Source organism: Hevea brasiliensis, chromosome 14, assembly GCF_030052815.1.
Source record: "Hevea brasiliensis isolate MT/VB/25A 57/8 chromosome 14, ASM3005281v1, whole genome shotgun sequence".
Classification (NCBI taxonomy): domain Eukaryota; kingdom Viridiplantae; phylum Streptophyta; class Magnoliopsida; order Malpighiales; family Euphorbiaceae; genus Hevea; species Hevea brasiliensis.
Genome location: NC_079506.1, coordinates 83,820,889 through 83,839,758, shown reverse-complemented (window position 1 = coordinate 83,839,758; position 18,870 = coordinate 83,820,889). Strand labels below are relative to the sequence as shown.

Below are 18,870 nucleotides of genomic sequence, written 5' to 3'. Positions count from 1 at the left end.
GAGCAGGCCTCTTCCACTTATAAAATTTCAGCACCTAAGAAATATGTTAGGAATTGTAAATTTCTGCATTAACCGGGAGTGTTGAAAATATAATGCAGAAATTATTTTTTTGATTTCATTTGAATTTCTGGTCTATTTTTTTGACCTGATTTAGTGCTGATAATGGGTCCTATTTTTTCTGAGTTTGTTGACCTACTTCGTGTATTTAAGTATTGATTAGTATAATAAAAATCAGGCTGATTACCTGCTCATTTCTTCTGCACACCAAGTGTTTGATAAATTTCCTGAGTTAAAATTATAGTCAATTTGTTGTTGTTCTGTTCTCTCATCCTCATCGTCACAGGTGTAGAGACAACCCAAATTTAACAAGAGGTACTCTTTCTTGTTGTTTTAGTTTTCTTGCAACATTTTTATTTTGCATTATTTTCTTTCTCATAGCACTTATTCGGAAGTTTTTGTGTATCAGGGCATTCCAAGAAAGTTTGTCAGGAGATATGGAAGTGATCTGTCAAGTCCGGCAGTCCTGAAGGTCCCTAGTGGTGAAAAATGGAAGGTAGAGCAGGTGAAATGTGATGGTGAGATCTGGTTAAAAAATGGGTGGCAGGAATTTGCAGAGCATTACTCTCTGGCCCTTGGATCCTTCATAATTTTTTAATATGAACAAAATTGTCAGTTCAACGTAATCATAATTGACAAGAGTGCCTTGGAGATAGACTATCCATTTAGTATCAGCAATAGAGATAATGGAGAGCCTAATCTTGAGCAAGAATTCCCAGGGCAAGAGCTTGTAATCTTTATTCTTTTGCTTTTTACTTAACTGAGGACTTGATTTGGGGACAATCAAGGCATGTCCAATGAGAAGAGAACATTGGATGGAGCTGTGGCGAGGAGAAAACCATTGACAGCTGAGGAGAAAGCTAATGCACTTCGCAGAGCAAGCCCAAGCCTCAAATCTCCTTACTTCATGGTTGAAATGCAGCCATCATTTCTTTATAGCTTGATAAGCTTTAGATTGAAATTTGAAACTTTTATTACTGTTAAAATCATATTCTTTTAAACTTTCTTTCCAGCCTTTATTCATTTCCTATTTTCTTTTTATTTGTTTTCGTAGAGTATACCAGCAAGCGTTGCTAGGGAATATTTCAAAAAAAGTGGGGCTGTCACCCTCAATACAGTTGATGGGAAATTTTGGTCTGTGCGGTATTCGTATAAGGAATACAGTGGAAATAAACTATCAGCTAAATTAACTTATGGCTGGAGAAAATTTGCAAAAGAAATCACTTGGAAGTTGGTGATGTTTGTGTTTTTGAACTGATTAATCGCATTGAAATTACATTGAAAGTAGTCATTTTCCAATACATCAAAGATGGAAATGGCAACCCATCACTTGGTCAGTTACAATTTATGAATCCAATTATTAACTTATAGTTACAATTTAGCTCAATTTGCTTCAGGAAACAAACTTTTACTCTGATTTAGTTGGTTTCATGAAGGAAACAGCAAGCAATTGAAACATGAAGAAAGTCTTATCCACAGGGAGTTTAATCCAGGGAATTCCGCAAAGGCTCTCGGCGCTATCGAAGCTGCCAAGAAATTTACCTCAGTGAATCCTTTCTTCAAAGTGATCATTCGTCCCAGCTATAGGCGCACCTCAGTAGTAAGCTCGAGTAACACTGAAATAACGAAATGGCACAGAACTAGTAACAATTTATAAGCAATTGCTTTTCTTGCATGATAGAAATGGCATTAAACTGATATACCACTAGACTTAAAGCTTTTTATAAATGTTGCACAGTTTTCATTGTGCAGCCTGTACCGCTAAATCTTGCTGTGGAAAGTACAAAGCATGGCATGAACAAAGTAATTTTACAAGTTGAGAGCAGACGGTGGCCTGTGAAATTGGTCAGGTATCAATCTTGTGGTACAGCTGCGTTATCAGGTGGGTGGCCTAAATTTGCAAAGGAAAATTTTCTGCAAGTGGGAGATGTTTGCATCTTTGAGCTTAATAATAGTGAAGCTGTGCTTCTAAAAGTTACCATTTTCAGAAACGTTAATTGAATTTGTTCAATGCTACTTAGGGCCTGTTTGGTTTAACTGTTGAATACAACTGATAAATTTGTTAGGTGATAGTATTCATAATGATGGTGATAACTGATAGCTGATGATAGCTGTTTTATGTTAAGTGTTTGGTAAAATTATATTTAGTTGTTGCTGTTGAGATGTGAAATGACTAATAAGGGTATATATCATATAATTTATTTTATTATTTAAATAAATATACAATTATAAATTTATTACATTATATTAAATATATAATTATTAAATTAATATATTATATTATTTAAATAAATATATAATTATTAATCTTTTATATTATATCATTTATATTATTGAAATAAGAAAATAATTATTTTTTAATATAATTAAATAATTTTAAAAATATAAATAAAATAATAAAATTATTATTATTGTTAATAGAAAAATTTATAATTAATTTTAAGTTTTTAGATATAAATAAATATTTTATATTTTATGTTATTAATAAAAAATATTTTATTAAAATTAAAATACGTTAATTAAAATGTTAAAATTTAAAATGAACAAATAAAAATATTAATAATATTAATTTTCTAGTTAAATAAAAAAGGATAATATGATCAAAATAAAAAATAAAACCAAATCAGCTATCAGCTGATGAGAAACAGCTCTAAAAATAGAGCTGATACAAACTGCAGCTGATGGGTATCATATCAGTTGCCCATCAGCTATCAGCTCTATTTTTTTGAGCTTGCCAAACACTATAGTTTACCTGTTTTGGTGTCTATCAGCTATCAGCTGCACCCAACAGGTAAACCAAACACCCCCTTAGACAGGTTGATAAGTTTGATTGTTGTTGAGCACTATTCACTTGTTCTTGGATGACTTGGTAGAAGTAACTTGGGCAATGAACAACTTTTTGAAGTCTCTGTTGAACGCGTAACAGTGACATTTCATTTTATGTTTTGACTTGAACGTGTTTGTGGTTATATAGTTTGTCTAGTAATATTAGCATCAGTTGTTTTAGTAACTGTTAATTACTTCACAAGTTGTTAATGTAAAAATAAGCCGTTAAAACCATTTTCTCAACTTCTCAAAAGATTTATTCAGTAACAACTATTAAGGAAGCATGTAGTATTTTTACTCTCAAAATACTACCTCTTTTGTTAATATTATACCATAGCATAGTATTTATACTAGCTTCTAGATGCTAAGGTTTTGATTAGAGTCAATAAGATATATATTATTTTTGTATTTTGCTTTAAATTACTATATAAATAACAAATTATTTACAACTAATATCTAGTAATTAACCGTTAGTAAAACAGCTTGACAGACAGGATCAAATTTAGGAGGGTAATTTTTCATAACTATCCTTAGGGGGTATTTGGTTCAGCTGTTAAGTGTAACTAATAGCTGATAGACACCAAAATAAGTGAATTAAAGTGTTTGACTGGCTTAAAAAAATAAAGCTAATAGTTGATGGGCAATTGATATGGCATCTATCATTGTATCAGCTCTATTTTTAGAACTGTTTCTCATCAGCTGATAGTTGATTTGATTTTATTTTTTATTTTGATCATATTATTCTTTTTTTATTTAACTTGAAAATTAATATTATTAATACTTCTATTTTTTTATTTATAATTTTAACATTTTAATTAACGTATTTCAACTTTGTTAAAATATTTTTTATTAATAACATAAAATATAAAATATTTATTTATATCTAAAATCTTAAACTTAATTATAAGTTTTTCTATTAACATTAATAATTACTTTATTATTTTATTTATAATTTATAATTTATTTAATTATTTAAAAAAATTAATTATTTTCTTATTTTAATAATAAAATAAATGATATAATATAATAGATTAATAATTATATATTTATTTTAATAATATAATAAATAATATAATATATTAATTTAATAATTATATATTTAATTTAATAATAAAATAAATAATATATCGTAATAAATTTATAATTTCATATTTATTTAAATAATAAGATAAATTATATGATATATACACTTATTAATTATTTCATATATCAACAGCAACAGTTAAATATAATTTTACCAAATACTTAACATAAATCGGCTATCATCAGCTATCAGCTAACAGTTATCAGCTATATTTAATAATTAAATCAATCATATCCTTAATCTTTAAATACTAATATAAATATTATATTATCTAATAATATAAATAAAAATATATTATTTTAACTAGGGTCAAATATCGAACACTATATTAAAAACTGTTACTGCTAAGCTAGTAGTGTTTGTAGGGGAAAAAACCAAATCTGAATTTTCCTGAAGTTATAATACCACCAATTATAGTTATTAAGCCGCTCAATTGCACAAAATAAACGTTTAAATATTCAAATAAAAATTTTAAACTTTAATTTATCACACAAAAGAATTTCCACTTGATTTTAATTTCTACTTCGAACTACGAAATTTGGATATTTTTTTGTCTGGCAGATTGACCCAATTTTTACATAAATTTAACAATTTTTATTTTATTTAAACTAATTATTTCTGTTATACAATAAAATTGAAAAAAAATAATAAAAATACATATAGGTGAAAAATTATTTCTTAAATAGTTAAACAGAAAAGCAAAATAGACTTGCATCACACACAAACGGAAAGCTTTGGATTAGAATGGAAGGGATGTGCAATTTGTAGAAATTATTGTTAGATGGTTATATATGATAAATTTTTAAAAAATGATTATATATTAAACTTCAAAAAATTGCCAGTTCGTTTAAAGGCTGTTGTTAGTTTTTAAAAAATTTATTTTATTTTTTAATTTTTATATAATATTAAATTATTCTTATTTTTAAATAAATATAAACAAGGCTCAACTTAATAATTAAATTAAATGTCAAATATTTCTTTTATCAAATAATTTAAAAGTCATTATATATATATATATATATATATATATATATATATATATATATATATATATATATATATAATTTTTATGACATCCTTTACATGGTAAATAACTTAATCAAGTTATTAGTATAAATTTACTGAAATTATTTATTTTCTTTGCTGTTATTGCCTAAGAAATTATTCAATACAAAATTTGACACTTGTGGATAAGAGTTCCAATAATTCACACTTGAAGCTGAACAAACAGACATCTTATATTAAAATATTTAATTAATAAACGAAAAAGTGCATGATTCAGTCTCTTAAATTTTTAATATGAAAAGCTTTATAACATGCAAAAATTTACTAATCTAAAATTTTAAATTTATAAATTAAATAAGATCACAAAACGATTTTAAATCTTTAATAATTATCACCGTTATTAATATAATATTCATATAGATATACGCCCGATTTACATGGACCCAAGAAATAAATATATGAGATCTCAATAATTAATAGGTAGGTTCCACTATACATCCTACGCGAGTCTATTGTGAATCGAGTCTAGACAAAAAGAATCTCATATTCCCCATCACTCAAAATAATATCCATTCAGCTAATGTTTTCATATTAACGCTCATTATATTGTATTTATTACTACCAATGGTCTTTAACTGGGTCTTCAGGTTGTGAACGGGTAATGCTCATAGAAAGCTACTTGTTATATAAAAAGCGACTAGTGCCCTAAGCTACAAGGTAAATAGAGCTGTTCAGGGATGGATTCCAGGCCCAAGAGAGGAGATGGACACTTCTTGTTTAAGGCAACCAAACCCCATTTTTTCAAGATAATTCTTGATGATACCATCTCTAGTATGAAGCTTGTAAGTTTTCTTTTTCCCTCTATGTCCTGATGTTACAACATAATGTCAAAAGCATGGATTTTAGGTACTCAGGTACTCTTTCTTGTTGTTTTTAGTATTCTTGCACCATTTTTATTTTGCATTATTTACTTTCTCATAGGACTTGTTCTGAAGATTTTGTGTATCAGGGCATTCCAAGAAAGTTTGTCAGGAGATATGGAAGTGATCTGTCAAGTCCTGCAGTCCAGAAGGTCCTTAGTGGTGAACAATGGAAGGTAGAGCTGGTGAAATGTGATGGTGAGATCTGGTTAAAAAATGGGTGGCAGGAATTTGTGGAGCATTACTCTCTAGCTCTCGGATCCTTCATAATTTTTGAATGTGAACAAAATTGTCTGTTCAAAGTAATCATAATTGACAAGAGTGCCTTGGAGATAGACTATCCATTCAGCATCACCAATGGAGATAACGGGGAGCCTAATGTTGAACAAGAATTCCCAGAGCCAGAGATTGGAGAATGAAAATGATGTCTCAATATTGGGCCACTCCTTTCCATCACCAAAAACAAAAGATAAATCACCATTGCAATTCCCTCAGCCTCATAAGAAGATGAAAGTAGAGAATCCCACAGAAAACACAAACGCACAGTTGCCCACTGGAAAATTTGAAGGTATGCAAATGCAAGTTCTGCTTAACAAATAATGAAGAGCTTGTGCTCTTTATTTTTTGCTTTTTACTTAACTGAGGTCTTGATTTTGGGGCAATCAAGGCCTGTCCAATGAGAAGAAAACCTTGGATGGAGCTGTGGCGAGGAGAAGGCCATTGACAGCTGAGGAGAAAGCTAATGCACTTCACAGAGCAAGCACAAATTTCAAATCTGGAAATCCTTACTTCATGGTTGCAATGCCGCCATTATTTCTTCATAGCTTGGTAAGCATTAGATTGAAATTTGAAACTTTTGCTACAGTTAAAATCATATTCATGTTTTAAAATTTCTTTCCATCTTTTTTACATTTCCCATTTTCTATTAATTTGTTTCTGTAGAATATACCATCAAGCGTTGCCAGGGAATATTTCAACAAAAGTGGGGCTGTCACCCTCAATACAGTGGATGGGAAAACTTGGCCTGTACTGTAGTGGCACAAGGAATACAGTGGAAATAAACTATCAGCTAGAATAACTCATGGCTGGAGAGAATTTGCACGAGAAAATCACTTGGAAGTTGGTGATGTTTGTCTTTGAACTGACTAATCGCATTGAAATTATATTGAAAGTAGTCATTTTCCAACATATCAAAGATGCAAATAGCAGCCCATCACTTGGTCAGTTATAATTTATGTATCCAATTAATAATTTATTATTAGAATTTAGCTGAATGTGCTTCAGGAAACAGAACTTTTAACTCTGATTTAGTTGGTTTCATGAAGGAAACAACAAGCAATTGAAACTTGAAGAAAATCTTATCCACAGGCATTTTAATCCTGGGAATTCCTATTCAAAGGCTCTTGGAGGTATTGAAGCCGCTAAGAAATTTACCTCAGTGAATCCTTTCTTCAAAGAGATCATTCAACCAAGCTATATGAAGCAATCCTCAGTGGTAAGGTCTTGTGCAACACTGACATAGTGAAATAGCCTCAGAACTAGTGAAAATCTACTAGCAATGGCTTTTCTTTCATGATAGAAATGACATTAAACTGATATACCATTAGACTCGTAAGCTTCTTATAAACCTTGCAAAATTTTCCTTGGTAGAATTTACCGCTAAATGCTGTTGCGAAAAGTACAAAGCAAGGCATAAACCAAGTAATTTTACAAGTCGAGAGCAGACAGTGGCCTGTCAAATTAGTCAGGTATCAATCTTATGGTTCAGCCATGTTCTCAGGTGGGTGGCGTAAATTTGCAAGGGAAAATCATCTTCAAGTGGGAGATGTTTGCATCTTTGAGCTTATTGACAGTGAAGCTGTGCCTCTAAAAGTTACCATTTTCAGAAATGTTAGTTGAACTTGTTAAGTTAGATTGGTGTTGAGAACTATTCACTTCTTTTGTTCTTGGATGGCTTGGTAGAAGAACAACCTTTGGAAGTCTCTGTTGAACATGTAACGGTGACATTTTGTATTATGTTTTCGCTTGAATTAATTTGGCTGTGGTTATAGTGTTTGTCAGGAAAAAAAAAAAAGACCCAAATCTGAATTTTTGTGCAATATTAACACTACCCATTACAGTTATTAAGGCACTCAATTGCATAAAATAAAAGTTAAAATATTCAAATAAAAATTTTAAACTTTAATTTATCAGAATGAACTTTAACATATCACTATACTAAATTTTTATAAGTTACTTTTCCTTTTTTATCTGACAGATTGACCAAATTTTTACATAAATTTAACGATTTAATTTAATTTAAATTAATTATTTTTGTGATATATTATATTGAAAAAAAAAATGAAAATACATTAATATATAAGTTAAAAATTAATTCTTGAACTTCAATATAACAATTAAGGGTAGCCTCATTGTTGGAAGCAGAGAGATCTCTACTCCAATTCACTTTTATAATAAGAAGGAAACTGACTACCACTCGTTATATAGTTCATTAATTGTCACTCGGTCCATTGGACTTCAATTGAATCTAAAACCCTTTGTTTGGAGCACAAATAGTGCAAAGAAAAAGAAAAAAAAATTTATAGGAGAGAAATGAAAATGAAAAAAAAAAATCCCAAGGGAAATGAAATTTTGTACAAATGTTGAAGATTTCTATCTATATTGTTAAATGGTTATGTATGAAACTTCAAAAAATTGCTATTTGTTATTGTTAGTTTAGTGGCTGTTGTTAGTTTTCAAAAAATACTTTTTATTTTTTAATATATATATATATATATATATATATATATATATATATATATATATATATATATGTATAAACAAAACTCAATTTAATAATTAAATTGCATGGCAAATATTTCTTTTATCACAATAATTTTAATATTATATCAAATATTAGACAGCTATTTTAAGTATTCTCAATTAACTTTTCTTACATCCTTTCCATAGTAAATAATTTAATCAAATTATTAGTATAAAATTACTAATTTATTTGTTGTTATTGTCTAAGAAGCTATTCAATCTAAAAGTTCAAATTCGTAGGTTTTCAAAAAAAATTTTATATTTCAAACATACCTTCACATGTGAATACTCATTAAATTTAAAGCTTGAATAAATATAAACTCATATTTTATATTAAAATATTTAATTAATAAGTTGAAGCGTTCATGCTTGAAACTCAATGTTTTAATATGAGAAGCTCTAATATATATCAAGTCAAGAAAGAATTTTTCTTGTTTGGATTTGATTTATCACTCTGATCTTCTTATTAAATATATGAATTTTATACATTTTTATATTTTGAATTCATGATAAATTAAATTTAAATAAAAATTTTCCACTGAAAAAATTATTTGACCCAAAAACTCAAACTTATAAAGAAGGGTCACAGTAATCCATTGACATCTCTAACCATTAATTATCACCATAGTAAGTAAAATATTCTTTTTTTTTTTTTTAATCTATCCCATATATACATATATTTGAATACATGCATATTCAATTTATTACCAAGTGGTAGCAGGTCAAACTCTTTTTTATAACGGAAAGTTAAAGACAAAAAAGAAGAGTTAGTGAGAGAACAAAGTCACTGCCAAATTAGCAGCAAACAGAGGAAAAATATTTGAAGTATGAGTCGTTAAGACAGCCTAATCAATATAATGACAGATTTTTCTTGCCTAAATTGGTGTATTGTGAATTAGGAGTGAATACTATTTAGTTTAAATTAAATAAATTAAATCAAATAGTCTTAATTCGATAATTTAGTTCAATTTTTAAAATAATTCAGTTGGGTTTTAAATTTTAGAAATTTCAGTTATATTGGTTCGGTTCGATTTTGAAGAGAAAAAATCAATTAAACTGAACTAAATCGAATTGTTTTACTAATTTTTATATTACTTTATTTTTATGGAGAATTTATATATTTTATTTATATTTTCAGGTATAAATTGTTTAATTTCATTTATTGATGGTTATTAGGTTCAAATTAAGGTCAAAATTAGACAAATAACTTGAAAATTAAGTATAAATAAAAAAATTCATCAAAGCCCAAAAACCAATTGATTTGAATCGAACCAAATCGAATTAGAGCTATTTGATTCGATTTTTTTTACATTTTGATTGGATTCAATTTCTAAAATATAGTAATTTAATTTTGATGGTTTGATTCGATTTTATTCGATTTGAACTAAATACTCAGTCTTAGAATTCAAGACGCAAAATGTATGATTTAAAACAAGATAAATAATGATTTAAAAACAGGGTAAATATATAATTATTCTTCCACCTACTTTCATCTTCCTTATTATTTAAAAATAGGGTAAATAATTATTTAATTGTTAAGGTTTGTCAAAATTAACGCGTTAATCCTTCTATTTTCAAAAGTCAATTAGTTAATTCAAATGTTTAATTCTATTAATCACCTCATCCTTCCATCCAATTTAACTCTAATTTTATGTTAGTCAAAAGTAAAATTAGAGGTCAAATGAAAGATAAACAAATTTAATCTCTAAAAGAAAAAAAAGAAGAAGAAGAATTGTTATCTATTTGTAGGGAGAGAAAACAGCAGCTGAAAGTAGGTGTACAGAGAAGAAATGAACGTGCAAAGGCAGATTGGTTTCAAACAAACTTCGATAAATTGGGTGCAGAAGAAAATAAATACCAAAGCTGTGGCTATGGAGATAATCAAATAATAAATAAGGAATCTCAACCACTATAATTGTTACTGGGTTAAGCCTGATTTAAAGCCGGTTGGACAACTTTAAATTTTCCACTAGAAAAGCCAACCACCAAGAAGAACAAGAAGAAGAAGAGAAAACCAACTTCAAAAAATGGCTTCTTCTTCCAAAAGAGACATGTTCGAATCCGAGAGGCCCCATTTTTTCAAAATAATTCTTGATGAAACCATTCATGATAGGAAGCTTGTAAGGGTCTCTCTTAATCTTTCTTGTGTTACTGTTACATGCAAAGCATGGTTCTGTATTTGTGGTATTCCTTTCCACTAATTAAGTAGCAGATTCAATTTCCTCTTTGATAGAAACTTCCTGCAGGGTTTTATTTATTTTGTTTCTCCATTTTTTATGTCTATAATATCTTGGATAGGATTGGCATTTTTTTTTCCTGTTCACTTGTTTTAAAAGTTTTTGCCAGGGTATCCAAGGAGGTTTGTAAGAAAGTATGGAAAAGATATGTCAAGTCCAGCACTCCTTCAAGTGCCTAGTGGTAGATTATGGAAAGTGGAGCTCACCAAATGTGATGGTGAGGTTTGGTTACAAAATGGTAGGCAAGAATTTCTAGAGTATTACTCCCTAGCATATGGATCCTTCTTAGTTTTTGAATAAAGTGAGAGAAATTGCCATTTCAATGTAATCATATTTAACAAGACTGCATCCGAGACATATTATTCCATCAGTGTCACTAATGGAGATGACAAAGGAACCTAATAATCTCCTGGAAGAAATCCAAGAGCCAAAGATTATTCAAGAAACTGAAAATGATGCATCTGTTGAAATTTCGGATGACTTCATGCCGTGTCGAAAAAGAAAAGAGAAATCAACATTTTCATCCCCCTCGCCTCAGAAGATGATGAAGGTTGAGAATCCCACGGGGAACACAGCTGTGCATTGTCCTGGAAGACGAGATGAAGGTAATTTCCTGTTACACAGAAGACTTTGTTTCTGGGAGGATTTTAAATAGCTCAAACTTTTTTTTTTTTTTTTTTTGCTTGTAATTAATGTTGAGTAAGTTGAATTTGCAAGAAAGAGAGTCTGAGGAATATCTGATCAGAAACAAACATCAGATAGGATTAGGGGTGGCCACGGTTCAGGAACCGCCGGTTTAAGTTCAATGAAATTATGAACCTGAACCAAACCGTCAGGAGAGGGTTTGGAAGACTGTTCTTAAACCGCCGGTTCCGGTTTGAGCCCCGGTTTAAAACGGTTTGAAGGGCGATTCGAAAAAGAATGATTCAAGACAGTTTGGAGGACGGTTTGGAAGTGGTTTAGGAATGGTTTAAGGGTAGTTTAGACAAAAAAAAAAAATTAGAGAAATTTTATTGACTCAAAATTTAAGTTATATTTATAAAAATATTTTAATTTTTCTTAGAAATCTTTCAATCAAAATAAAATAAGAAAAAAAGAAAAAAATTAATTTATCTTTAAGAAAAATTTAATAAATAAAGACTTAAACCTAATTAAAAAATTAGAGATGAAATTAATTTTTTTTAAAAAAATTAGCAAAAAGTGTATGAACTTAATTTTGTCTAAATATCCCTTTAGGATTTAGAGGAATAAAAATTTCTAATTCTATTACTTGTCTTTTTTAAAAAATTATATAATAATTGATAACTAAAAAGTATAAAAGAGAAAAAAAATTAAAATAGAGGGTATTGGAAATTTTATTGAGGATTTAAAGTAATAACAAAGTAATTGAGATAGTATTGAAAATTTCAGGAAGTGTATAAAATAATAAAGTAGGAAAATTGAGAGAGTATTGAAAATTAAAATGAGTGTAGAAAATAATTATTTAAAGAATTTGAGAAAAATTGAAAAAATATTAAAAATTGAAAAAAATGCAGAGAATAATTGTGTAGAGAATTAATGATATATATAAATGAATTAGGAGTGAGGTAACATATTTAATGAATTTTTTTATACTTTAATCGCCGGCTTAATCCGGTTTAAAATCGTAGGTTCAATCTGGTTCGGAACCGCCAGTTCACGGTTCTTAAAAAATATGAACTTGAACCAAACCGCAAAAGGAGGATTTTGGTCCGGTTCGAAGCCGGTTCCGATTTTGACCGGTTTGGGTCCGGTTTTGACTGAACCGATTCCGATTCAGTTCCGGTTCAAAACCAGACCGTGGCCACCCCTAGATAGGATTATCCTAAGGACAAAACCATTGAGAGCTAAGGAAAAAATTGAAGCTCTTCGTAAAGCTAGCACTAACTTCAAATCTATAAAATCCATTTTTCCTGATTGCAATGCAGCCATCATATGTTCATCCAGGGGAAAAAATGGTGAGCTTTAATTCAATTGAAATTTGAAACTCTAAAATATGTATCATTAAAAAAAGTCATTTTTTTATTTTTTTTCTTCTTCTTTCTTTTTGTCCCTCTTTATGTTTAAATGCTTTTGCAGAGAATACCAGCAACCTTTGCCATGAAATATTTCCCCATGAAGCATAGCAGTGATGCCACACTGAATGGTTTGCATGGGAGAACTTGGCCTGTTAAATTCTGCCTACATAATGGAGCAAACAATGGACAAACAATGGCAAAAATTACTCAGGGTTGGAAGGTCTTTGCAAAAGACAATTACTTGGAAGTTGGGGATGTTTTTCCTTTGAACTGATAATGATTAAGAGATCTAATGCTACACTTCAAGTTACCATTTTTTGACACAATAAATGTGCAATTCTTCATTCAGTGCCACATTCTATCTGTGACTGCAGAAACTTACTCTGCTTTCTACTATCGTGTAGGTAACAAGTAGAAATTGAAAGACGAAGAAAGTAATTCTCCTCGAGCTGTTGAAGCTGCCAAAAGTTTCAACTCGGAGCATCCATTTTTCAAAGTGGTTATTTCACCCAGCCATATGGAGAATTACAACATGGTAGGGTCATAGATGAGATCGATCATTTTTATTTTGCCCTTACCATTACAATACTCAAAATTCTACTTCTGTGCAGCATGTACCACAGAAGTTTTATCAGCAACATCAAGCAAAGCACAGAGAAAGTAAAGTTGCAGGTTGAAAATAGATGGTGGCTTGTAAAGCTGAATTTATATCTACAGCTTGGCAAAGGCATATTTACTTCTGTATGGAGTGCTTTTGTAGGGTAAAATTCAGCGAAAGTGGGAGATGCTTGCATCTTTGAGCTGATTAACAGCAAGATTTTGCAGGTAAAAGTCACCATTTTCAGAAATGTCAAGTAACTTGGTGTTCCCATTGCCATATATGTTGGAAAGGTTCAGAAGAGTGTTTGTATTGTGAACTCTTCATGGAAAATTTAGTGGTAAGCTAGAAACTTAGTAAGTACTTGTGATAATTGACGGCATGACAATTATCCTATTTTGGAACTCTTTTGTAGTTAATTAAGCATGCTTTACTCAAGTGTTCATGGCAGTGTGCCTTTGAAATTCCTGTAAAAGTTTGGTTTAATTCATTTTCTTATTGGTATAAAAAGTACAAAATTTTTGTAACAATTTCATATTTTAATAATTTCAATTTAGGTTAAAGTGATATCTTTTTTCCAATATATCTTCTAAGATTATACTTAATCCATGTAAAGAAGAACATATATGATATGCAGAGCAAAACAAGATTAATTATAACAGCTACCACGCCCAAGAAAAACATAATTGCTATTTTTATTGCAAATCAAACCATAAAGTAAATAAATGTCTGCAAATGCTTGAACTGTTCAAGAAATATTATATAGATATATAATCCTGCTAAGACTAAAATCACAAATCCACAATCCATAAAAGTTGCTGAAGAGTTGAAGTTTCACCTTTCTTTTCTGTCATGTTGATTTTCCCTTGCGCTTCTTGCTTTGAAGCTCTGAAGAAGACCCACCAATCCCAGAATTAAAATTGACTGGAACAAGGCTTCTCACACAAATATTTGCTGAGATTTTTACGGGAATCTCACTCTCAGGCTCTGGAGGAGATCTAAAAATTGTAACTCTTTTAGCACTTTTCTGCTCTAAATCATATAAGACAGAGTATACACCATACTGATCATCCAATAAGACTTCATCGCCAGTTTTTGAATAACATAAAGGTTTCAGATAGCTTGTAGAAAGATCAGAAATTCCAAGCTGCTCATAGTAGATCCGAAACAACTTAGTCCAAGATTCCGTTATTCCGTATTCTTTCATAACCCATACCTCAACAGCGGTGCCCATGCACGAACAGCTTATAGCGAGGCTTCCTCTAAGTTCCGCCACACGTAAGCAATATACTTCATATCCGTTAGAATGAGGTTTTGGCAGCTCGCAGAACTTCTCATTCCCAAGATCAAATGCAAGTATCACGTTATCGACCCTTTTTTCTTGGTTACTAACCACCCAGTGCAGTGACCCACTAACAGGAACAGAGTAGCCGTTGTAAGGAAGAAAATAATCATTTAGGTCTTTAATTCTTGTTGAGGAATTACCTTTCAAACTGTAAACCATAACTCTGATCTTAGGATTTTTGATGAAGTGTAGAGACATACCTTTATGTTGAAACATCATGATCACCTTGTAGTCATTGTTAATCGAATCATAGCCAAATCCAACCGTGATTCTATCATAAACATTGCACTCATCATGACTCCAAAATTTTGGTAAAATTTGGTGCTTCTTCGTTGATGGATTCCACAAGCTCATGCCATTACCATTGTACATAGCAAGCAAGCCATTGCAGGAGCCAAATACATCTGAGGAAAACTTACGAGGCCTAACAATCCTCTCCTTAGCAATAATATCATAATAAACATTCTCAGCAGTAGCCACAGTAATATAATCATAAACAGTCCTAGCCGCGAAAGGCTTATGGGGGCGATGGAGCTCCACAGGGCATCTATCCGATGAGTCTAAGTCCACAGCGAAGATCGAACCCTCTGGCTTAATTTCATCAATAATGAGGCTACGATTGGTGCTTGTTTTGATGGATCGATTAAGATGGAGGTTGATGAAATCTGGGCTGTCAATAAAGGAACAACATCTTTTTGATAAGCATCTGAAGCGTAGGAGAGTCTCAATCGGTAGACGGCATAGAATTTCGATAAAAATATCATAATCGAATTTCATCGGAGAAACAATGCTGGAATGTAAAGGGAAGATCAGAGAAATAACAGTGGAACAAAAATAAGTGAATGTTTTGGAATTGGAGCTAGGGTTTCTCAACTCCAGACGCCATATATTGACTAGAGTTGTGAACAAAGTAGGATAATCTCAAGAGATTCTTGCGTATTATTTGTATGTATATCGAAAATATTTTATAATTTTTAGATATCTTATTTTAAATAATTAATATTAAAATTTTAATTTATATTAATTATTATAATATATAAATAAAATTATTAAATATTTAAAAAAAATAATACACAATATTATAGAATTAACATTATAAAAGAATTAGCGACAAATATTCTGTCATTGAAAGATTAACAACAAAATATTTAGAAGACATTGAAGGCCAAAATTATTAGCAATACATATATTGTCTCTAGATACTATTAGCGACAAATTTATATTATTAGCTTTAATTTATTATTTTTAATATGTACTATTGATGACGAATTATTTATTTATTACTATAAATATATATATTTTTATATTTTTATAAATAATAAATAGATTAATAATATTTTTATTTTTTACTTATTAGTTTTTTATTTTAATTAATTACTTTGTACAAAAATTTTATATTTAGTTGAAGTTAAATGTAAATAAGATTAAGAATTTTTTTTATATGAACTCTAAAAAATAAAAATTTAAAATTTAAATAAATTTTAAAATTAATGAAAATAATGAATAAAAAAAATTAAATTATGAGTATGTATAATAAGTACGAACAGCGTGCAACGCAAGTTCTAAAAATACTAATATATATAAAAGGGGAAAGGAGGAGAATTTTATCAATATTATTTCGTCGCTAATAATTTTTAATCACAACATATCCGCGGCTAAACCTTCAAATATGTTCAACTCTAAAATTACTGTATTTTTTTTTATTCAAACATTATTGATTTAATTACAAGAGAACCTGGCCTGGCGTGGAAAAAAGATTACAGGCTTCAATCCATCTTTCTTTCTATACGTTATAAGATTAAAAAATTCTTCTTGAATTGGGTTTCTTACTTGTTTACATTCAACAATTGCTCTTCGAAAACGCAGTTGAGCAAAGAAGCCTTATCAATTATGCTTCACAAAAACGTTCCTATTGTATGGAATACTTAAGATTGTTTTCTTCTGAATATTTCTTAGGTTGGGTAGATAAGATTCATGGTCTTGTAGTTCCAGCTGATGGGCAGCATGAACCAACTGGTGTTGCAGATCAGATTATATTCTCATGTTTGCTTGGAAGGTCGGACCAGCATTAGCATGTGGCAACATTGTCGTTATCAAAACAGCAGAGCAGACACCATTAACTGCACTCACTTCATGAGGTAGCTTTGAATATAACTTTTTTCTTCGGTTCCTTCACAACGTCGAGTATATATGCGTGTTGGACAATTATATCAAGACAAACACAACCCTACATAATTTTAAAAGAAATATTTATGGCTGCCTTGCAGATTACAGTTGCAACACTTAATTTTTTTGGATAAAAAGGAGAGTCTATTTACAAACAGCTTACAATGGATAGTGAAGCATGGCCTACAGCCAATGCCAAAGATCAAAAAAATTTTAAATGAGTTGCAGAAAGGTTTCATCACCAAGTCATTAAGACCATTGCTCTCTTTACCCACTCCAATAATCATCCTCTTCGGATTTATTCCGCAATATTAGTTGATCTAATAGTAATTAGCTGTTGTAGTAATTATTAGTGATTCTATTAATCATTAGCAGTTTAGATATTAATTATTAGTGATTAGCTATTTATACAGTAGTTTAAAGACAAAGTGTTCAGTCATATCTCTTATTCATATCTAACCACTTTCATTTTCTTAATTTTTTTAAAAAAATATATTATTTTTAAAATTATATAAAACATGAAAATAATTAAAAAAAAAAAAAAAACTGTTTCCTATCATTTCTTGAGAATCAAGATAAAAGTGGAGCTTGATGGTATAGAAATATATATAAATTTACTCCTTGTCCAGTATGTGCCTATGAAGTTTATGGCAGAATGTACGAAGCAAGGCACAGGGAATGTAATGTTAGAGGTTGCAAACAGACGGTGCAGGTGAAAACAATGGAAAAACATTGCCAAAAATTACTCATGGTTGGAGGGTCTTTGCAAAAGATAATCACATGGAAGTTGGTGATGTTTGTGCCTTTGAACTGATTATGATTAAGGGATCTAAAGCTACATTTAAAGTTACCATTTTTTGACACAACAAAGTTGCTATTCTTCATTCAGTTCCACATTCAATCTGTGACAGCAAACTTACTCTGCTTTCTACTATCTTGCAGGTAACAAGCAGAAACTGAAAGATGAAGAAAGTAATTCCCTGGAGCTATTGAAGGTGCCAAAAGTTTCACCTCAGTGCATCCATTTTTGAAAGCGGTTATTTCACCCGGCCACATGGAGAATCACAACATGGTAGGGTGTATAGATGAAAATCAATTTTTGTTTTGCCCTTATCATTACAGTATTCAAAATTCTACTTCTGTGCAGCATGTAACACAGAAATTTATCAGCAACATCAAGCAAAGCACAGAGAAAGTTGCAGGTTGAAAATTGATGTTGGCTTGTGAAGCTGAATTTATATCCACAGATTGGCAAAGGTAATTTTACTTCTGGATGGAGTGCTTTTGTAAGGAAAAATTCACGGAAAGAACAGTCAGACTTGGCAGGTAAATGTCACCATTTTCAGAAATGTCAAGTAACTTGTTGTTCCCATTGCTATATATATTGGAAAGGTTCAGGATAGTGTTTTTGTATTGTGAAATTAGACTTATTTTACTCTTCTATTGGAAGGTTTAGTGGCAGTAAGCTAGAAACTCTGTAGGTAGTTGTGCTTTCTGAACTCTTCTGTAGTCAATTAAGCATGCTTTTCTCAAGTGCTCATGGCATGGCAGCGTACCTTTGAAATTCCTCTAAAGCTTGGATTTGACGCTGATCACATATGATTAATGACTGCAAGGATGATTCAATTCATTTTCTTACTGGAGCAAAAAATTCAAAATTTCTATAACCTTCATATTTTAATAATGTCAATTTAGGTGAGTGATACCTTTTATGTAATGTCAGGTAAAATTACTTAAGAATTTTTATTGCAAAACAAACCATAAAGGAAATAAATGTCTGCAAACGCTTGACCT

The 18,870-nt window shown here is 30.2% G+C and overlaps 3 protein-coding genes and 1 pseudogene across 3 annotated transcripts; 3 read left to right on the top strand and 1 right to left on the bottom strand.

Moving 5' to 3' along the window:
* Positions 1-847: 847 nt before the first annotated feature.
* Positions 848-1,835, top strand: LOC110651671 (uncharacterized). Its single transcript, XM_058134666.1, has 4 exons — positions 848-967; positions 1,112-1,200; positions 1,245-1,390; positions 1,494-1,835. Exons 1-4 carry the CDS (start codon positions 848-850, stop codon positions 1,712-1,714), a joined length of 576 nt encoding a protein of 191 aa, XP_057990649.1. The 3' UTR covers positions 1,715-1,835.
* A 3,874-nt stretch (positions 1,836-5,709) lies between these two features.
* On the top strand, positions 5,710-6,927 carry LOC110650175 (B3 domain-containing protein REM19-like). Its single transcript, XM_058134665.1, has 5 exons — positions 5,710-5,814; positions 5,982-6,068; positions 6,229-6,460; positions 6,560-6,720; positions 6,835-6,927. Exons 1-5 carry the CDS (start codon positions 5,710-5,712, stop codon positions 6,925-6,927), a joined length of 678 nt encoding a protein of 225 aa, XP_057990648.1.
* Positions 6,928-10,721: 3,794 nt separating this feature from the next.
* On the top strand, positions 10,722-18,585 carry LOC110650177 (B3 domain-containing transcription factor VRN1-like; annotated as a pseudogene).
* LOC110650176 (F-box protein CPR1-like) lies at positions 14,245-15,866 on the bottom strand. The gene has a single exon (XM_058133584.1). It carries the CDS (start codon positions 15,685-15,687, stop codon positions 14,416-14,418), a length of 1,272 nt encoding a protein of 423 aa, XP_057989567.1. The 5' UTR covers positions 15,688-15,866; the 3' UTR covers positions 14,245-14,415.
* Positions 18,586-18,870: the final 285 nt, after the last annotated feature.